Source organism: Sus scrofa, chromosome 9, assembly GCF_054392235.1.
Source record: "Sus scrofa isolate SSC_HxYL_T2T_F1_AM1 chromosome 9, Sscrofa_HxYL_maternal_Yorkshire_Landrace_v2.0, whole genome shotgun sequence".
NCBI classification, from domain to species: domain Eukaryota; kingdom Metazoa; phylum Chordata; class Mammalia; order Artiodactyla; family Suidae; genus Sus; species Sus scrofa.
In genome coordinates, this window is record NC_139391.1 from 135399282 (window position 1) to 135422164 (window position 22883).

The following is a 22883-nucleotide window of genomic DNA, read 5'->3' on the forward strand; positions in this document are numbered from 1 at the left end:
CAGGTGGCTGCTAAGTGATGAATGAATGGTGGGATATGCTGGCCAGAGGGTGATTCACGTCCTCAGCAGGGCAGAGCAGGACGGTGTGAGATCTCATCATGCTACTCAGATATAAAATATAAAACCTATCAATTGTTTATTTCTGGAATTTTTCCATTTAATATTTGCAGACAGTGGTTGACTATGGGTAACTGAAACTGGAAACTGAAACCACAGATAGGGGTGCACTACTATATTAAGAAAAGGTTTGCTTTTTAGAGAGCTAACTGCTGGAGTGTAGGGATGGTTTGCAGAAGGGAGAAAGTCAAGGCAGGCAACCTTGGGAGTTATTGCAGTCATAAGCAGAAGGTGGAAAAGACCTTCTCTAAGGCAGTGGAAAAGGAGAGAAAAAGATGGATTCAAGAGATGTTTAGCAGATAGAATTAATAGGATTTGTGTCTGATATAATGCATGGAATCAATAAATAAGCTTTACAAAGACAAGAGATCTTTGTTTTGTTCAGAGATCACTGTGCCAATGAGTGAATGAATGAAAGAATGAATGAATTGAATATATATGTGAAACTAACTTCCTCCCTGCCTCTCTACACTGAAAAGACTTGTATTCAGAAGGCTGGACCAGGCCCATTTAAGAATTAAAAGATAAGTTCTTTGCAGAGTTCTGGCAGTGGCACATTGGTGAAGAATATGACTGCAGGGAGTTCCCGTCGTGGCGCAGTGGTTAACGAATCCGACTAGGAACCAGGAGGTTGCGGGTTTGATCCCCACCCTTGCTCAGTGGGTTAACGATCCGGCGTTGCCGTGAGCTGTGGTGTAGGTCGCAGACGCGGCTTGGATCCCACATTGCTGTGGCTCTGGCGTAGGCTGGCGGCTACAGCTCCGATTAGACCCCTAGCCTGGGAACATCCCATATGCCTCGGGAGCGGCCCAAGAAATGGCAAAAAGACAAAAAAAAAAAAAAAAAAAAAAAAAAAGAATATGACTGCAGTGGCTCAGGTCGCTGCAGAGGTCTGGGTTCCATCCCTGGCCCTACTCAGTGGGTTAAATGATCTGGTGTTGCCACAGCTGTGGGTGTAGGCTGGCAGCTGCAACTTGGATTTGTTCCCTGGCCTGGGAACTTCCGTATGCCATGTGTGTGGCCTTAAGAAGCAAAGAAATAACAAAGTTCCTTGAGAGCGGAAAACATAGTGAGGAGAAAAAATGTATATAGTTCCTGCTTGGCAACTGTACATATTTGTTAGATTGGTGACTAATTCCTCCCTGCTCAAATTTATACGTTTCAGTTTTGTATCTTTATCATTAGGTGGCGCTAAGAAACCATTTTCCTTTCTACATAGAAGCTTTAGCTGGGAGACTTCTTTTTAACTGTCAGGCTAGTGATTGAACTTTTAAAATAATAAAGCATAGGGAAGGCTGCTCATTTAAATGAGTATTCAAAGTAAGAAATGACTGTGTCATAATACTCTTAGAAGAAGTAATTTAGTTGGACTTAGCGAATATTTGTTTCATGAGTGAAAGACCATACATGATGTATGTACCTCATTATTCTTTACCTAATATGTATATTTATGCTGATGCGTGTCAGCAGTGTCTCAAAATGTTTCTAAAATATGTAACATGTTTCAGACTTCTTCCTAATGAAGGTCTCTACTCAATAAAATAAATAGATCCTTGGAGTTCCCCCTGGGGCTCACTGGGTTAAGTACCTGACATAGTGTATGTGAGGATGCGGGTTGGATATCTGGCCTCACTCAGTGGCTTAAGCAGGTGTTGCCACAAGCTGCGGTGTAGGTCACAGATGCAGCTCAGATCCAGTGTTGATGGGGCTGTGGTGTAGGCCTGCAGCTGCAGCTCCAATTTGACACATAGCCTGGGAACTTCTATATGCTACTTGCGTGGCTGTAAAAAGAATGAATGAATGAATAAATAATAAATTGATCCATTTCTAGCATAAACTTTGACCCAGAGGAACACCTAAGATGTAAGACCGGATAAGCTGTGGACCTAGTATTTATAACTATTTAATATTTGCTACTTTTAAAAATGATTTTGAAAATGAGATTGCTGTATCACCTGCATTTATTTCATCTGGAGTGCTTAATGTGTGGGCCCCATTGCAGAGACTGCTGCTGAATCGAAATTTCTGCACTTCTGACAAGTTCTCCAGGTGATTATTCATTCTCCCAGAGCTTGAGAATCAGTACGATTGACTCTTGAGCAAGACGGGTTTGAGCTGCAGGGGTTCACTTATGCAGGGATTTTTTTCACCAAATACATACTACAATACTACACTATTTGTAGTTGGTTGAATCTACAGATGTGGAACTGCAGATAAAGAGGGTTAGCTATGAAGTTATGCTGGATTTTTAATCTCCGAGGGTCAGCATCCCAACCCCCTCGTCATTCAAGGGTCAACTGTATTTTAAAATGTAGGAAAGCAACTGATAAGATAGCTTTGCCTAAATCAAAGAAACTCTAAAATCACTGTATCTTTTACTTTCTCCTATCCAGTTACACCAAATTCAGATCTAGCTACTCCACTCACTGCTGTTACAGCTTTGATTCAGCACATAATAAAGTCAAAACTTGCTGGCTTCCCTGATGTTAAATGTTCTTTACAAATGGTTCTTTTATATTGTATCATCCTTCTTTCCTTATAATTTATCCTGCAGCCATTTAGAACTTTTCTCTTTGCCAGACTCTATGCTCTTGTAGACAGTGTTTCCTCTGCCTCAGATGCTTCTCCCTGTTATTTTTTTCCCCTCCCTTTTTTTATGTAGTGGATTTACACTTATATTTCAAGATCTGACTGAATGTTACTTTTTCTTTAAAGTCTTAAATTCCCAAGGCAGAGTTAATATTCCACTGTTCTTTGTCCCAATAACATTTTGTTCATATTTCTGATGCATTTGTTGTTTTGCAGTTATCTGTCTGTTACTCCCAGTGAATGATGAGCTCTTAGAGAGCAGGAATTATTTTATGTTCATATTTTATTTCTCTGATTCAAGCTTGCCTTCCCATAGGGGCTCAGTAGTTGACTGTTCAATGTGTAAATAAATCAGTCACCAAAGTGGGACGTCCATTTACGTGCCATATTTGTTTTCCTTAAATTTTGTGTTTTCTAAATTTAGTTTACTTACATTACATTTTAATGTAGACTATGAACAATAGGTTTTAAGGAACTTTTGGATATATTTTTTATATTATTTTTGGTATTATTATTATTCTGTTTCTCTTGAAATAGATTCTGATATAAAAGTACTTGAAGACCAGTTTGATGAAATCATAGTTGATGTAGCCACAAAACGTAAGCAGTATCCCAGGAAGATCCTTGAATGTGTCATCAAAATCATAAAAGCAAAACAAGAAGTTCTGGTAAGATGATTTACCTCTGAAATAGTAAGTTTTATGTAACATCTATTTTGCTACAACAAAAAATTAAAGAATAAGATTCAAGTGGAGATAAGTGACGTTTTGTTTCCTTTGTTTTTACTGCCCTGATTACTACTGTTTGTTGTAAAACTTTCCTCCTCTTCTGGGTCACACTAGGTTTTGACAACAGCTGATAATAAAATAAAATAGAACTTTAAAATGGAAGAATGACACTTTCTTAAATCTGAGACTAGGAAGGAAAAAGAAATTTATTTTTTTAAGCTTTTTCCTTCTACCTGACTTTGTTTTTGGCATATTATTTGTATATATTTATATATTTTGGAAGACCTTTTAGTTAAATCGGTGATGAAGATTGACTTCCTGTTCATAACACCAAAACTTGCTTTCTGAATTGTGTGTAATGTTTTTTGCTCCAGAAAATCATCATGAGGTGGAAGTAGGTTTGCCTCTGGAGTGAGATATACGAGTTGCTTTCAGTGGTGCTATACTGTTTGTCCTTAGCTTTTGAAATTAGCGTACACTTTCACGTATAAATTTTGCATTTACTTTCCTTTCAGGAATTGTTTTAGGGAGTAAAGGCAGATACATTAAAACATTTTAGTTACCATTCTATAAGAAAAAAATAGTTATAAGCAAAATTTTTTGGTGTTTTTTAAATTTTTTTCTTTAGAAGTAGTCCTCCAAGAAATACCCTGCTCCATCCCCTCCATCTACTTTTAAAGTTTGCTCTGGAGAAACATTCACAATGGGTTTACTTTCCCGCGTCTCCTTCCTTCCCTGTTATTACCCTTTCCCTACTCTGACCTAGTATCAGCACTGCATGAAAGAAAGTTGACAGGCCTAGGTGGAGCACTGCTGTGGAAGTTTAAAAAGTGATGCAAAATGGATGGGGTGAGGCTATTAAAGATAGCCTTTTTTTAAAAAACAAAAAAACCACTCTTTTTGGCTCCTGCTACTTTGGGTAAGAAAAAAGAGAGCACTTTGCTTTTTCTTTCTTTTTTTCTTTTCTTTTTATGGCCACACCTGTGGCATATAGACGTTACCCAGCTAGGGGTCAAATCAGAGCTGCAGCTGCTGGCCTTTGCTGCAGCCACAGCATCTCTGGATCCAAGCTGCATCTGTGACATACACTGCAGCTTGTATCAACACCAGATCCTTAACCCACTGCTCAGAGCCAGGGATTGAACCTTCATCCTCATGGACACCATATTGGGTTCTTAACCTACTGGGCCACAACGAAAACTCTTGGATCTTGTTCTTATAATCAGCTACTACAGACCTATATGTAGGTAGACACTGGTGTGCTGACCTGGTAGTGGCCTCGCCATTTTTTAAAGCAGTTTCTATGAGAATATGAGTTCTGAGTTGTAAATACTTGTTTTAACTTTTGAAAAATAGCCCATTCATAATTTGGAAACTACATTATACTTTATAAACACGAGATTCAGTCTCCGTGCCTTTAATTTTGCTTGATTGCTTTTCTTATGCTTTTTTATGGTGCTATATCTTAGTGTATGCAGTAGGTGGCAATACTGTAAAAGGTATAATTCAGACTTCATTTGATCTTTTCTCCTCCCTTCCCTACAGATTTTAGGATCTAATTGGGAGTGGGGGTGGGGATTGTTAGGGTTTTGAGGGATTTTTGGTTTTGGGGAAAAAGATGTGCTGTTAATAGTATATTTGCTTATATTCGCTGAAGGTGTTTATATGAGGCACTGAGTGGTTAAATTAAATCTGTTTAAATTTATTTTATGTTTAGAAGCAGTACCACCCTGTTGTACATCCATTAGGCCTAAAATATGATCCCGATCCAGGTGAGTCAGCATTCATTTGTGGTAAGAGTGAAACATGAGCTTGTAATTTTATGAGTTCCTGATATTCTTTTATTTTATTTTATTTTGTCTTTTTGTCTCTTTGGGGCCACACCCATGGCACATGGAGACTCCCAGGCTAGGGGCTGAATTGGAGCTGTAGCTGCTGGCCTGTGTCAGAGCCACAGCAGTGCATGATTTGAGCTGCATCTGCGACCTATACCACAGCTTACGGCAATGCCAGATCCTTAATCCACTGAGCAAGGCCAGGGATGGAACCGGAATCCTCATAGATGCTAGTCGGGTTCTTTAACCGCCGAGCCACCCAGGAACTCCCTGATACTCCTTAAAGGTGTCGGCATCGAGGGTATCTTCTCTCTGATGCTCTCACTCACTCATCAGTGTTTAGCTCTCTTTTTCACTTAGAATTATGAGAACTTGATCTACACCTACCAACTCAGAATCTCTAGGACTAAGACCCAGGAATCTGGATTTTACTAAACTCTCTCCCAATCTAGATTATTGTAACACCTTCCCAGTCTCTAACTTCTATTGTATTACCCTCCCATCCCTAATGCTATTAAAACTCTCCATTCTTTGCATGTAGCCAAAGTTATACTATTAAAGCGCGCATGGTATCTCTCCTCAGTGTGATAATCTTCATTAATTTCCCATCATTTACAGAATAAAATCCAGTAAAAATATAGCATTGAATTTAAGGAGATATGCACACTTACTATGCCTTTGAACTCAATTCTGTTTCCACTTAAGTGCATCCTCTAAAACACAAATAAAATTAATACAAACTTTGTAAATCTAGCAACAGAGCTGGTGTTGCTAAAAATATGGATGATATATAACTTTAAATGGCTCTTGTTTTCACATTTAAAAGTTTGTAACAACTGGAATTCCCCAGGTGGCCTAGCAGTCAAGGATTCCGTGTTGTCACTGCTGTGGCTCTAGTTCGTTCCTAGCTTGGGAACTTCTGCATGATGCAGACACAGCTAAAAAATAAATAAATAAGTACAAATTTTCAATAATTTTCCTGAGAGACCTTTTAGAATTTGCCTTTGGCACTCAAAAGTATCATTTCTGAACTATTAGTAAAACAGTTAAGACCTTGATTTATTTATGTAGCATATGAGTACTGTTGTTGAATTCTGAATTACTTTCTAATATATCCACTTGCCTTCCTAAGTGTCCCAAGCCAATGGGACAAACCAAGGGGCGGAAGTACAAACGTACAAGTACTCTGAAATTAAAATTGCTGCATTCACTGTATTTGGCAATAAAAATTGACCTAGGACCTAACACTTAATTGCTGTGGTTCACTAAGGGATAGTTGCCAAAATGCAGTGGTTGATGTATTTAGTGGTTTTGGTCTCTAACAACATAAAAATAATAATTGAAACTTGTGGTATCATAATGTACTCAAATGTTACTTTTTAGATATAGTTAATTCTCCTCTAAGGAAACTTGGTAACGTTTTTATCTTAAAAGGGAAATAGATCTACTTAAATGATCCTTTGAAGGTCTGCATGATTTTATTTCTGCTATTCCAGTTAGGTAGTATTAGTGGAAAAATCTTTATCATATGATTCTGACTTCACAAGTAAGCAAAGGACTAGTTGGAATACATCTTTTGGATAAATTCTGAGATTTTGTTGTTATACATTTTCATAGTGTTTATAGAATAGCAATGGTTCTTTAAACACAGCGAAATTAAAGTTTTATTAGTTGGATGTCTTTGGGCAAGTCACTTGGCTTTTTCAAACCTCAGTTTCTTTATGGCAAATTCTAGATTTGGAACCTGATGCTTTCAGATAAACTGTAAGTTCTAGCTGTGTCACTAAATATTACAGAAATGACCTGCCTTTTTATTGAGGTTGTGCTATGAATCACATGAGGTAAGGGGTTCTATTAACTGTAACTAAAATATGTAAGTAGTAGTTTATAAGGAAATGCTATGTAATAATAACCCTATTATAAATCCTATCCCATTTACAGTGGCACACCTTATAGTACTGCATATCTTATAACACATTTAATTGATAAAATTATGAAATTAATTAAAATGGCTTAGGAAGAAAGTGAAAAGCATAAATTTGTATAGAACCTAAAAATCTGTTAAGTTGCATGGGAAAACTTTTATGGGAACTTTTTAAAAAATTTTCTTTACTTCTATTTTAATTTTTTATCATTTTATAGCATTTTTTAATAACTCAGTTACACTTATGGTTGTGTAATGATCGTCACAACCAAATTTTATAGCATTTCCATCCCCAATCCTTAATTTTCTTAGATATGAGATAGTATATTAGATATGAGAATGTTCTTAGTTTTAGAATTTTCCATAGACTTATTTAAGGGTGAAGTATGTCAAAAGAGAATCTGGGAGGTTTCCTGGATATGAATATTTTATTAAGTGATTTCAAAACCAAGAGTGATGACTGTTGCTTTGTAGTATAGTCTGAAGTCAGGAAGCCTGATTCCTCCAGCTCTATTTTTCTTTTTTAGGTTGTCTTTGGCTATTCTGGATCTTTTGTGCTTCCAAGCAAACTTTAACATATTTTGTTCGAGTTCTGTGAAAAATGTCCTTGGTAATTTGATAGGGATTGCATTGAATCTGTATATTGCCTTAGGTAGTATAGTCATTTTGATAGTATTAACTCTTCCAATCCAAGAGCATGGTTTGTCTTTCCATCTATTTGTGTCATCTTTGATTTCTTTCATCAGCGTCGTAGAATTTTGAGAGTACAGGTCTTTTGTCTCTTTAGGTAGGTTTACTCTTAGCTATTTTGTTCTTTTCGATGTGATGATAAATGGGATTGCTTCCCTAATTTCTCTTTCTGATCTTTCATTGTTAGTGTATGGAAGTGCAGTTGATTTCTGTGTATTAATTTTGTATCCTGCGACTTTGCCAAATTCGTGGATGAGCTCTAACAGTTTTCTGGTAGAGTCTTTAGGATTCTCTAGGTATAGTATCATGTCATCTGCAAATAGTGATAGTTTTACTTCTTCCTTTCCCTTTTGGATTCCCTTTATCTCTTTTACTTCTTTGATTGCTGTGGCTAGGACTTCCAAAACCATGTTGAAGAGTAGTGGCGAGAGCGGACATCCTTGTCTTGTTCCTGATCTCAGCAGGAATTCTTTCAGCTTTTCACCATTGAGAATAATAGCTGTGGGTTTGTCGTATATGGCCTTTATCATGTTGAGGTAGGTTCCCGTTATGCCCACTTTCTGAAGGGTTTTTATCAGAAATGGGTGTTGGATTTTGTCAAAGGCTTTTCCCGCATCTATTGAGAGGATCATATGGTTTTTATTCTTCAGTTTGTTAATGTGGTGTATCACACTGATGGATTTGTGGATATCAAAGAACCCTTGCGTCCCTGGGATAAATCCCACTTGATCATGATGTACAGTCCTTTTAATGTATTGTTGGATGTGGTTTGCTAATATTTTGTTGAGGATTTTTGCATCTATGTTCATCAGTGAAATTGGCCTGTAGTTTTCTTTTTTTGTGGTATCTTTGTCTGGTTTTGGTATCAGGGTGATGGTGGCCTCATAGAATGAGTTTGGGAGTGTCCCTTCCTCTGTGATTTTTTCTGGAGGTTTCAGAAGGATAGGTGTTAGCTCTTCTCTAAATGTGTGATAGAATTCTCCTGTGAAGCCCTCTGGTCCTGGACTTTTGTTTGTTGGAAGTTTTCTAATCACAGTTTCAATTTCAGTTTTTGTGATTGATCCATTCTTCTTTTCTGTTTCATCTTGGTTTAGTCTTGGAAGATTGTACTTTTCTAAGAATTTGTCCATTTCTTCTAGGTTTTCTGTTTTATTGGTGTATAGTTGCATACAGTAGTCTCTTATGATCCTTTGTATTTCTGTGATGTCTGTTGTTACTTCTCCTTTTTCATTTCTAATTGTATTGATTTGCGTCCTCTCTCTTTTTTGCTTGATAAGTCTGGCTAGGGGTTTATCAATTTTGTTGATCTTTTCAAAGACCCAGCTTTTCATTTCATCGATCTTTTCTATGGTTTTCTTTGTTTCTATTTCATTGATTTCTGCTCTGATCTTTATGATTTCTTTCCTTCTACTAACTTTAGGTCCTGTCTGTTCTTCTCCCTCGAGCTGCTTTAGATGTAAAGTTAGCTTGTTTATTTGAGCTTTTTCTTGTTTCCTGAGGTGGGCTTGTATTGCTATAAACTTTCCTCTTAGAACGGCTTTTTCTGCATCCCATAGGTTTTGAAGTGTCGTATCTTCATTGTCATTTGCTGCTAGGTATTTTTAAATTTCCTCTTTGATTTCTTCAGTGATCCATTGGTTGTTTTAGTAGCATGTTGTTGCGTCTCCACATGTTTGTGTTTTTTGCTGCTGTTTTTTTCTTGTTGATTTCCAGTTGTATAGTTTTGTGGTTGGAAAAGATGCTTGATATGATTTCAATTTTCTTAAAGTTACTGAGGCTTGATTTGTAGCCCAGGATGTGATCAATTTTAGAGAATGTTCCATGTGCGCTTGAGAAGAATGTGTATTTTGTTGCTTTTGGATGGAGTGTCCTATAAATATCTATTCAGTCCATCTGGTCTAATGCTTCATTCAGGACCTGTGTTTCCTTATTGAATTTCTGGTTCATCTGTCCATTGCTGTAAGCGGGGTGTTAAAGTCCCTGACTATGATTGCATTATTGTCGATTTGTCCTTTTAAGGTTGTTAGCAGTTGCCTTTTATATTGTGGTGAACCTGTGTTGGGTGTGTAGATATTTAAAATTGTTATATCTTCTTGGATTGATTCTTTGATCATTATGTAGTGACCTTCCTTGTCCCTTAAAATATTCTTCATTTTAAAGTCTATTTTGTCTGATATGAGTATTGCTACTCCAGCTTTCTTTTGATTTCCGTTTGCATGAAATATTTTCTTCCATCCTCTCACTTTGAATTTGTATGTGTCCCTAGAAGTGAAGTGGTTCTCATAAAGACAGCACATATATGGGTCTTGTTTTTGTATCCATTCATCCAGTGTAAGTCTTTTGGTTGGAGCATTTAGTCCATTAACATTTAAGGCAGTTATTGATATGTATGTTCTTATTGCCATTTTGTTAATTGCTTTGGATTTGTTTTTGTTGTTCTTTTTTTCTTCCCTTCTTCTCTTATTCTCTCCTCTTCTGGTTTGATGACTGTCTTTAGTGTTGTATTTGAGTGGATTTTTCTTATTTGTTTGTGTATCAGTTGTAGATTTTTGGTTTGCAGTTTCTCTGAAATTTTGATATAAGAGTCTATATGTGTATGAGATTGTTTTAAGTTGTTGGTCTCTTAATTGTAAGTGCATCTCCAGTGTCCTGCATTTGTACCCGCCTCTTCTCATGATTTCTGATTTTGGTGGCATAATTGTGCATGGATGATTTCATACCTTTACTGTATATATACCTTTACTGGTGAGCCTTGTCATTTCTGGTATTTTTGTTTCTGGTTGTGGCCTTTTCTTTTCTGCCTAGAGAAGTTCTTTTAGTATTTGTTGTAAAGCTGGTTTAGTGGTGCTGAATTGTCTTAGCTGTTGCTTATCTGTTTTTTGATTTCTCCTTCAAATCTGATTGAGAGCCTTGCTGGGTAGAGTAATTTTGGTTGGAGGTTTTTTTCCTTTCATCATGTTAAGTATATCATGCCACTCCCTTCTTATCTGCAGAGTTTCTGCTGAAAAATCTGCCAATAACCTTATTGGGGTTCCCTTGTATGTTATTTGTTTCTTTTCCCTAGCTGCTCTCAATGTTTTCTCTTTGTCTTTAATTTTGGTCAGTTTGATTAATATGTGTCTCGGGGTGTTCCTCCTTGGGTTTATTTTATATGGTACTCGTTGCACTTCCTGGATTTGAGTGAGTGGTTCCTTTCCCATTTTAGGGAAGTTTTCAGCTATTATCTCTTCGAATATTTTTTCTGTGCCTTTCTCTCTTCTCCTTCTGACACCCCTGTAATACAGATGTTGGAGCATTTAACATTGTCCCAGAGTTCTCTGAGACTCTCTTCATTTGTTTTCTTTTTTCTGTTCTGCATCAGTGATTTCCACAAATCTGTCCTCCACCTCGCTTATTTGTTCTTCTGCCTCCTTTATTCTGCTGTTAGCTGCTTCTAATGAATTTTTAATTTCAGTTATTGTATTTTGCATCTCTTCTTGTTCAAGTTTTATATCTTGTATCTCTTTGCTCAGTGTTTCCTCTAAACTGAGCATCTTTGCCTCCAGTTTATTTCCAGTGTCTTACATCATCTTCAGCATCAACAGTCTAAAGTCTTTTTTCTGGAGTCTGGGAATCTCCTCATCACTTAGCTGATTTTCTGGGTTTTTTTCTTTCTCCCTCATCTGAGTTATGGTTCTCTGTCTTTTCATTTTTATAGGTTTTTGGTGTGGTGACCTTTTTATAGATGTTAGAGTTGTAGCCTCTCATACTCCTGGTGTCTGCCCCCTTTGTGGCTGAAGTTGTATGGGGCTTGCTGTAGGCTTCCTGATGGGAGGGACTGATGCCTGCCCACTGGTAGGCGGAGCTGATTCCTATCTCTCTGGTGCATCTATGGGTGAGATTAGAGTCATCTGTGTGCCTGGGGGCTCTTTAGGCAGCCTGTATACTGATGGGTGGGGCTGTGATCCCACCTGGATTGTTGTTTACCCTGGGGCTTCTCAGTGCTGACTGAGGGGTGGGGCCAGATTTTCCCCAAATGGCCATCTCCAGAGAAAGGCCTGCTGCTGAATATTCCCAAGAGCTTTGCTTCAAATGCCCTTCCCCCACAGCAAGTCACTTTCACTCCCTGTTTTCCCAGGAGGTCCTCCAGATTGCTATGGAGACTTTGCTTTTCCCTGGGACAGAGTGCACCTGAAAGTCTGTGTGCACCTTTTAAGAATGGGATGTCCACTTCCCCCAGTCCCCTGGAGCTCCTGTGCCCAAGCCCCAGTGGCCTTCAATGCCAGATGTTCTGGGGGCTCTTTCTCCCAATGCCAGATCCCCAGGCGTGGGGACATGACACGGGGCTCAGAACTCTCACTCCTGTAGGTGAATCTCTGTGAACCAGTTATTTTCCAGTCTGTGGGGCTTCCCACCTGGGAGGTATGGGGTTGCTTATATCATGTAATTGCCCCTCCTACCTCTTGATGTGGCCTCCTCTTTGTCTTCTGGAGTAGGATATCTTTTTGAAGGTTTCTGGTCCATTTGGTTGAAGATTGCTCAACACTTGGGTGTAATTTTGTTGTGTTTAGAAGAGAAGTTGAGCTCCAGTCCTTCTATTCCACCATCTTAATCCCATCTCTTGTCGGAACTTCTTGAAAGTGTTTTTTTCCTTTTTGTTACTAGAATATTAAGTGATATCAACCTTATTTGAAAGCTGACACTTTTAAAGAAGGTTGTTTGTTTTTCAAAATTTATTGCTTAAGTAATGTGTATAACAATGATTTGGCATAATTGTGCAAGGAGCTTTGGGGGATATGGAGATAATGAGGAGTGAGTTTTACTAAAGAGCTTATGTGTGGGTAGTGACCAATGAACATATAAGAAGATTCAGGCATCCCCTCCAACTGGATCCTTTACAGGTTTTCCCCATCTGAGTAAATGGCACCTTTCCCTACATACTGCTTTAGCCAGAAGTCAGCCTTGCTTCTTTCCTCTCCTGAATTTCCCATATACAATCCATCAGTAAATCCTACAAATTATTCCTTTGAAATTTAATCTCATGTTCATCGGCTTCTCTTCAGCTCTCTATTATCACCTCTAATCTAGGTCACCCCTCCTCTAACCAGGATTTCTAGACATGTTTTTTGGCAAATCTTCCATTTCACTCTTGTTCCCTTCTGTTCCATTGCATATATATCAGGTAGAGTTGATTGATTGATTGATTTTTTTTTTTTTTTTTTTTTTTTTGGCTGCACCCATAGCATGTGTAAGTTCCCTGGCCAGGGATTGAATCGGAGCTGCAGCTTTGACCTACACCACAGCTGTGGCAGTGCTGGATTCCCAACCCAATGTACTGGGTTTGTTTGTTTGTTTGTTTGTTTGTTTTAAGGCAGAGGTGACTTTGTAAAAAAATTATTTGAAATATTTCAAACATATGCCAAACATGGATGGAGTATAACATAATGAATATTTTGTTGGAGTTCCTGTCGTGGCACAGTGGAAACAGATCCAACTAGGAACCATAATGAATATTTTGTACCTACCACTCATTTTTAAGGGCTATTTCTATTTTGCCAAACTTGCATCAGACCTTTTTAGGAATTAAAAGATACTGATACAGGTGATACTTTCTTTGTTACCCTGTACCATCTCATTCTGCTCCCTTTTACGTCAGAAGTAACCACTGTCCTCCAGCTGAGCGGATCCTTCCTATCTGTGTTTTTATGCTTTTACTTTGTAGATATATCCATAAACAAATATAGCATTTGTTTTAAAATTTTACGTAAATTGTACCATACTAGTCATATAACTCTGCAATTTATTTTTCCCCCTCCACATCGTATACACACATATCCCTCTGTTCACTTAGTTTCTTTATAGTATTCTTGAGTATGAATACACCATTGTTAATCTCTTCCTCTACAGAGGGACACTTAGATAGTTTGGGTTTTGTTTTGTTTTGTTTTCCTGTTTCAACAGTATTGCATTGAATATTCTTATACCTTTCTCCTTGTAAAGTGTAAATATGGCACTGATTTTCTAGGATAGGTGTCTGGAAGCAGAATTCTAGGTTCACAGATTTGTCTCTCTTTAGCTTCATTATATTTGTGCTTTACTAGCCCTCCAGAGTGGTATCGGTTTAGAGTCCCACCAGCAGCGTTAGAAAGTTAAGCATCCTTTATTATGTTCTTTGACCCTAAATGTTCTTTTGTGAGTTGCCTATTTATATTCTTTGCACATTTTTCATTTGAGTTATTCAGACTTACTCATTTCTAAGAGTCCTACACACAGGCACATATGCACACACATTATAGGGGTTTTTTGTTTGATGGTTTGTTTGCTTTTTTTTTTTTTTTTTTTAGGTCTGAAGCCATGGTATATGGAAATTCCCAGGCTAGGGGTCCAATCAGAGCTACAGCTGCCAGCTTACACCACATCCACAGCAATGCAGGATCCGAGCTGTATCTGTGACCTACACCACAGCTCACGGCAATGCTGGATCCCTGACCCACTGAGTGAGGCGGGGGATCAACCCCGCATCCTCATGGATAGTCAGATTCATTTCCACTTCACCACGATAGGAACTCCAGATATTTGTGTTTTAAACACTATAAATATTTGCTCTCAATTTTTGGTTTGTCTTACAACTTATTCATAATGAGTTTTGACAAATGTACACAACTAGGTAACCATAGGCATAACAACAATTCACATATAGCATTTTTCATCATTCACAATTCCCTTGTGCTTCTAGATCATATGCTATTTGTCTCTAAATCTGCTAAGATGGTGAATTCACATTGACAAATTTTTCTGAAGGTTGTCTTTGCATTCACAGAGAAAACCCCACTTACTAAGCATATTTGTTTTATTTGCTTTTTTTTTTTCAGGGCCTCATCTGTAGCTTATGGAAGTTCCCAGGCGAGGGGTTGAATCAGAGCAACAGCTTGCTGGCCTATGCCACAGCCACAGCAACACCAGAACCAAGCCATGCATCCCTAACCCACTGAGCAAGGCCAGGGATCAAACCCACATCCTCATGGATACTAGTCGGGTTTGTTGCCACTGAGCTACAATGGGAACTCTTATGTTTTTTCCTTCATACACTTGAATTAAATTTACCTATACTTTTACCTGTATATTATTTAGTATGTTAACCAACAGTATATTTGCACCGTAGTAAAAAGAAAAATGTGTTTTAAAAATACTGTCTCTTCCCAATTTTGTCATCAAGGTTATGCTGCCCTCATAAAACAGTTTCTAAACATTGGAAGTTATTTGTTCTTTGAAGAGTTGATAAAATTAATGTATAAAACTGTATGAGCCTATATTATGGGAGTAAGTTTAACTTAACTGATTTAGTATACTTAATGGCTATTGATTTCTTCAGTTTTTAAATTTTTTTCTTGAATCAGTTTTGGTAATATTTGAAAAATAGTCTATTTCATCCATGTGTTCAATATATTGGTATGAAACTATAGTAGTTGCTTATAATGAAAAAAATCTCTATTCCACATAGGCTTATTACTTACTATTGTTTGGTGTTGCTTTCTCTTTTTTTCTTAAATCTTGCTATAGGTTTTTTTGTCTTCATTGGTCTTTTCAGAGAGTCAGCTTTTTGTTTTGCAGAGTTTCTCTTTTGTTTTTTAGTTTTCTGGCTCCTTAAATACTGATCTTATCTCTAGTGTGGTCTTCCTGCTTTCTTGCGTTTTCTCTGTTTTTAGCTTCTTGAGTTAAACATTTAGTTAGTTTACTTCAGTGTTGTTATTAAATAAATGTTTTCAAGGCTACAGATTTATCTTTTTTTTTTTTTTTTTTTGTCTTTTTGCTATTTCTTGGGCCGCTCCCGCGGCATATGGAGGTTCCCAGGCTAGGGGTTGAATCGGAGCTGTAGCCACCGGCCTACGCCAGAGCCACAGCAACGCGGGATCCGAGCCGCGTCTGCAACCTACACCACAGCTCACGGCAACGCTGGATCGTTAACCCACTGAGCAAGGGCAGGGACCGAACCCGCAACCTCATGGTTCCTAGTCGGATTCGTTAACCACTGCGCCATGACAGGAACTCCCAGATTTATCTTTAAGTCCCGCTTTAGCCATATCCTCAAGTCTTGACATGTAGAACTTTCATAGTTCAGCTCCAGATTTTTTTGTAGTTTTCGAATATGAGTTTTCTTTTTCTCTCTCTCTTTTTTTTTTTGCTAGCATGTTGACAGATTTTTCTTTATTCTCTTATTTTCCTTTTTTTTTTTTTTTTCTGATTTGGAAGCTGTATGCTGTGTTTCTTTTCCTTTAGTGTTACCTATGAAATTTTAGCATGCTATAATTCTAAATTGTCTAATGCAGTCTGGAATTATACAGCATTTCAAGTCCCCTCCTGGGCAAGACAAGGACTTTATTACGCTTTACCCACTGAATAAGCATACCCCTCCTCTGGTTTTCCTCCTTGTTTGCGTCTAGAACTTTACTTCTTCTTTTGTTAAAAAAACACTTTAATAATAGTTACCACTTTTTTTGCACTCAGTGATTAATTTATTAGCAAAATGTGCCAAATCCCGTGATTGCTCTTGTTTCTGGAATTTCATGCCTTCCTTCTAGGTTCAATACTCTTGCTGAAGTGTTTCTTTCTGTACTTTGAGTAAAAGTCTGTGGATGGTAGACTGTCTTAGTTTTTATTCTATTCTTGCTCTTAAATTTTGTTTCATTTATTTTTACTGTATGGAATATATGATATCATTATCTTTGCCCTTTTTTTTTCTAATGGCGTTATTGAGTTACAATTCATATACTCTACCATTTAAAGTGTACGACTCGATGACTTTTAATGTATTGACAAAGTTATGCAACCATCACCGTAATTAATTTTTAAACATTTTCATCACTTCAAAAAGAAACTCTACCCTCTGGCCATTCTCCCCCAGTTTTTCATTCCTCTCCCCTAACCCTAGGCAACCACTAATCTACTTTCTGTCTCTATTGATTTGACTATTGTAGGCATTCCATATAAATTAAACCATGTAATATATCATCCTTTAAGAATAGCTTCTTTCAGTTAGCATACTGATTTCAAGGTCCATATTATAGCACGTATCAATATTTCATTTCTTTTTATTGCCAAATAATATTCCATTCTATAGACAATAACGCATTTCATTTATCCATTTATCAGTATATAGATAATTATACTGTTTCTACTTTTGGCTGTTATAAATATTGCTGCTGTGAACGTTTATGTACATGTTATTGTGTGGACAAGTTTTTAGTTCTCTTGAGTATATATACCTAGGAATGGGATTGCTGATCCTGTGGGAACTCTGTGTTTAGAGAGACTGCTGAACTGTCTTTCAAAGTGACTGCACCCTCTCACATTTCCACCAGCAGTGTGGAGGTTCTAGTTCTTCCACATCCTCATCAACCTTTGTTATTGACTTTTTTTTTGGTCTTTTTTATTATAGCCGTTCTAATGGGTGCATGCCAAGTGGTCTCTCATTGTGATTTTGATTTCCTTTCTCTAATACTAATAATGATGAACATCTTTCATGTGCTTGTTGACTATTTGCGTATCTTCTTTGGAGAAATATCTTTTAAAATCCGCTGACCATTTTTTTTTTTTCTTTTTCAGCTGCACATGTGGCATATGGAAGTTCCTGGGCCAGGGATCAAACCTGAGCTACAGCTGCAACCTGTGCCACAGATGTGGCAACACCAGATCCTAAACCCACTGTGCCACAGTGGGAATTCCTCCTTTGACCATTTTTAAATTGGGTTATTTATCTTTTTATTGTTTAGTCGTAATGGTTCTTTATATATTCTGGAAACGAGTCCATTGTCAGATACATGATTTGCAAGTATTTTATCCCATTCTGTGGGTTGTCTTTTCACTTTCTTGATGATATATTTTGATGTAGAAAAGTTATAAATTTTTGTAAGTCTTAACTTATTTTTTTCCTTTGCTTGCTTGTGCTTTTGGTATCATATCTCAGAAATTATTGCCTGGCATAAAGCCAGGAAGATCTATGCTTTCAAGTTTTATACTTTTAACTCTTACATTTAAGTTTTTGATTCGTTTTGAGTTAATTTTTGTATATGGTGTGAGGTAGGGGTCCAGCTTCATTCTTTTGTATGTCTATATCTGTTTTATCACCATCTGTTGAAAAGGCTATTCTATACCCCATTGAATGGTGTTGGCACCCTTGGAAATCAGTTAACTGTAACATGTGGATGTATAGTTCTGTTTCAGTGATCTGTACATCTGTCCTTAGGCCAGTAGCACAGTCTCTTGATTATTATAGCTTTGTAGTATGCTTTGAATCAGAATATGGGAGTCATCCAACTTTTTTTGTGTGTGTGTTGTTTTTTTTTGTTTTTGTTTTTTTTGTTTTTCCAGGTCTGTCTGGTTCTGCTGAGTCCCTTAACTTCCCAAATGAATTTTAGAATCAGTTTATCAATTTTTGCAAAGAAGCCAGCTGCAATTCTGATACGGACTGTGTTGAGATTGTAGATTTTTCTGGAAGTATTGCTATCTTGAGTTTTCTGATCTAGGAACAGCAAATGTATTTCCATTTATACAGATCTTCTTTAATTTCTTTCAATAAAGTTTTCTAGTTTTTAGCACTGCTTTTATCACATCTATTCCCAAGTATTTTGTTCTTTTGTTGCTAATGTAAATGGAATTTTCTACAAAAAGATCATGTCATGTCATTGGCAAATAGAGATAGTTTTACTTCTTCCTTTCAATCTAGAGGCCTGGTGTTCATTGTTGATGAGAAGTCTCCTGAGAGGCTAATGCCATTCTTTTATAGATAATCTATTTTTCTTCTCCTGATTTTTCAGGTTTTTTTATTTTTTATTTTTTGTCTTTTGCTGTCTTTTGTTGTTGTTGTTGCTATTTCTTGGGCCACTCCCGCGGCATATGGAGGTTCCCAGGCTAGGGGTTGAATCGGAGCTGTAGCCACCGGCCTACGCCAGAGCCACAGCAACGTGGGATCCGAGCCGCGTCTGCAACCTACACCACAGCTCATGGCAACGCTGGATCGTTAACCCACTGAGCAAGGGCAGGGACCGAACCCGCAACCTCATGGTTCCTAGTCGGATTCGTTAACCACTGCGCCATGACGGGAACTCCTTTTTTTTTTTTTTTTTTTTTTGACATTCTTAATGCTCTGCAATTTTACTGCAATATAGCTAGATGTTTCTTTTCATTTATTTAGCATGGTGTTTGGGGTGCACTTTTTCCTTATTTTTTTTTTAACATTGAAAACGTTTTTGCTTTGTCTTGATTATATAAAAATGCATTCGCATTCCAAAAGTGTTAAAAGCAAAAGAAACAAAGTTAAATCACATGAAATCAGGTACTCAGGGAATAACCACTATTAACATATTTATAACCAGTAACCAGCGTTATAGTATATTGCTTGATAATCCCTTTAATCCACCTGCAGATCTGGCTGTTTTTACCTTGAAAACCTATGCCAAATCCCCACTCCTTCTCACCAGATCCATCTCTACTGCTCTTGTCCTTGTCACCATGTCCTCCATGTCCTGGGACTGCTACAGTAGTCTCCTCACCAGTCTCCTTCCATTTCAGTTTGCTGCACAGCCTCCGAGGATTCCTTATAAAGCATAGTCAGATTATGTCACCCACTGCTTAAAAGTCACCAGTGGCTTCCCATAAAACTTCACTTGCTCTGCAAGATCCTCTCTGACCTGGTCCCTGGTAGCTCCTCTCCCTTCATCTTTGACTGTAGTTTCTTACCACTCTCACCTTTGTTTATTGTGCTCCAGACATTCTAGCATTCTTGCTGTTTCACACAGGATGTGCCAAACACCCACTGGCCCTGTGGTTTTCACACTTGATGCTCCTAGGGATCAAACCCACATCCTCATGGATACAAGTCGGGTTGTTACTGATGAGCCACAATGGGAACTCCTGGTATATCTAATTTTAGATCTTTGTCAATGTGTTTGTATGTGGGCAAATAGACACAAGAAGTTTTGAGGGTTTTTTTGGTCTAATTACACAATATTGTTTATTTTATGCTTTTTTTTCACTCAACTGTGTAACATATAGTTAATCACCATGCTTTTTATTGGTAATTTTTTTCATGCTTTTGTACACATGCACTCAATTTTATTTATTTATTTTTATTACTCAAATGAATTTATCACATCTGTAGTTGTATAATGATCATAAAATCTGATTTCACTGGATTCCCATCCCACAGCCCAAGCACATCCCCCCCCACCCCCAAACTGTCTCCCCCAGAGACCATAAGTTTTTCAATGTCTGTGAATCAGCATCTGTTCTGCAAAGAAGTTCAGTCTGTCCTTTTTTCAGATTCCACATGCCAGTGAAAGCATTTGATGTTGGTGTCTCATTGTATGGCTGACTTCACTTAGCATGATAATTTCTAGGTCCATCCATGTTGCTAAAAATGCCGGTATTTTGTTCCTTTTAAGGGATGAGCAATATTCCATTGTGTATATGTACCACCTCTTCTTTAGCCACTCCTCTGTCGATAGACATTTAGGTTGTTTCCATGTCTTGGCTATTGTAAATAGTGCTGCAATGAACATCGGAGTACATGTGTCTTTTCGAGTCATGGTTTTCTCTGGGTAGATGCCCAGGATGGGATTTCTGGATTAAATGGTAGTTTTATTTTTAGTTTTCTGAGGAATCTCCATACTGTTTTCCACAGTGGTTGCACCAATTTACAATCCCACCAACAGTGTACGAGGGTTCCTTTTTCTCCACACCCTCTCCAGCACTTATTGTTTGTAGACTTTTGGATGATGGCCAGTCTGGCTGGTGTAAGGTGGTACCTCATCGTGGTTTTGATTTGCATTTCTCTAATGACGAGTGATGTTGAATATCTTTTCATGTGTTTTTTGGCCATCTGTATGTCTTCTTCTTTGGAGAACTGTCTAGATCTTCTGCCCATTTTTGGATGGGGTTGTTTGTTTTTTTGGTATGGAGCTGCAGAAGGTGTTTATAAATTTTGGAGATTAATCCCTTGTCAGTGGATTCACTTGCAAAGATTTTCTCCCATTCTGTGGGTTGTCTTTTCGTGTTGTTTAGGGTTTCCTTTGCTGTGCAGAAACTTTTAAATTTGATTAGGTCCCATGTGTTTATTTTTGTTTTTGTTGTCAATACTCTAAGAGGTGGATCTGAGAAGATGCTGCTGTCGTTTATGTCAGAGAGTGTTTGGCCTATGTTTTCCTTTAACAGTCTTATAGTGTCTGGTCTTATATCTAGGTCTTTAATCCATTTGGAGTGCAAGTTATCCATCTTTGCCTCCAGTTTATTTCCAATGTCTTGCATCATCTTCAGCATCAACAGTCTAAAGTCTTTTTCCTGGAGGCTGAAAATCTCATTGCTTAGCTGATTTTTTGGAGTTTTTCCTTTCTCCCTCATCTGAGTTATAGTTCTCTGTCTTTTCATTTCTATAGGTTTTTGGTGTGGTGACCTTTTTACAGATAATAGAGTTATAGCCTCTCTTACTTCTGGTGTCTGCCCCCTTGTGGCTGAAGTTGGTATGGGGGCTTGCTGTAGGCTTCCTCATGGGAGGGCCTGATGCCTGCCCACTGGTAGGTGGAGCTGATTCTAATCCCTCTGGTGGGTGGGGCTTAGCCTCTGGATGGGATTAGAGGCAGCTGTGTGCCTGGGGGGTCTTTAGGTAGCCTGTTTACTGAGGGGTGGGGCTGTGATCCCATCTGGATTGTTGTTTACCCTGGGGCTTCTCAGCAGCTGACTGATGGGTAGGGCCAGATTTTCCCCAAATGGCCACCTCCAGAGAAAGGCAGCTGCTGAATACTGCCAAGAGCTTTGCTTCCAATGTCCTTTCGTCACAACAAGCCACATTCACCCCTGTTTTCCCAGGATGTCCTCCAAGAACTGCAGTCAGGTTTGACCCAGATTCCTATGGAGACTTTGCTTTGCCCTGGGACCCAGTGCACGTGAAAGTCTGTGTGCGCCTTTTAAGAATGGGGTCTCCGTTTCCCCCAGTCCCATGGAGCTCCTGCGCACAAGCCCCACTGGCCTTCAATGCCAGATGCTCCAGGGGCTCTTTCTCCCAGTGCCAGATCCCCTCATGTGAGAGTCTGATATGGGGCTCAGAACTCTCCTGTAGGTGAGTCTTTGTGAACCAGTTACTTTCCAGTCTGTGGAGCTTCCCACCCAGGAGGTATGGGGTTGTTTATATCGCGAAATCGCCCCTCCTACCTCTTGATATGGCCTCCTCTTTTTCTTCTGGAGTAGGATATCTTTTTTAAGGTTTCCAGTCCATTTGGGTGGAGATTGCTCAGCCTTTAGTTGTGAATTTTGCTGTTTTTAGGAGAGAAGTTGAGCTCTAGTCCTTCTATTCCGCCATCTTAATCCAGTCTCCACCGGGCCACTGGGTTTTAGAAGATTACCTCTGGTCATAGCCAGTCCGACCCTTAGATCTGCCACCACTGAGCGAGGCAGGGATGAAACCCACGTCCTCATGGATGCTAGTTGGGCTTGTTAAGTGCTGAGCCATGATGGGAACTCCATCAAATAAAAATATATTTTAAAAATAAATCTGTGCATCTCTTCTTCCCTCGAGTTCCTAGGAGGCTCTTCTCCCAGATAATCACAGGGGTCACTCACTCACCTTCTTCAAGGCTGTGTGAAGACACCAGCTCTCAGTGAGACCAGCCAATTTAAACCAGCGACCTCAATATTACTCCGCCATAAAAAAGAATGAAATACTGCCATTTGCAGCAACACAGGTGGACCTAGAGATGATCATTCTGTCCCGTAGATGCACCAAATCCACAGCTGCCTGGGAGCGATTTCCTCCGAAAAACCCCAGAGGGAGCTGAGTCACTCCAGGTCAGGGGTGGATGTGCCTGACAGTCTCCTCATGTGGCCATGGTGGGCCAGGGAGCAGGAGAACATGGGCTGGAGTAACCTGCGTGCTCCACAGCTTCCCTCGATTTTATTTAAATAGGTTATATACATGTTCTTTGGGGCTTGGGGGCATTTTTTGTTTTTTTCTTTTTAGGGCCACACCTGCGG

The 22883-nt window shown here is 38.6% G+C and overlaps 1 protein-coding gene across 2 annotated transcripts in view; it reads left to right on the forward strand.

Annotated features, from left to right (window-relative positions):
* NSL1 (NSL1 component of MIS12 kinetochore complex) overlaps positions 1-22883 on the forward strand; it is a 47057-nt gene that overhangs the window by 4151 nt on the left and 20023 nt on the right. For both annotated transcript variants that reach the window (XM_084978065.1, XM_084978064.1), the window contains exons 3-4: positions 3244-3374; positions 5152-5206. In XM_084978065.1, the coding sequence (XP_084834191.1) occupies positions 3244-3374; positions 5152-5206 (186 nt within the window). The remainder of the gene's footprint in view (positions 1-3243; positions 3375-5151; positions 5207-22883) is intronic.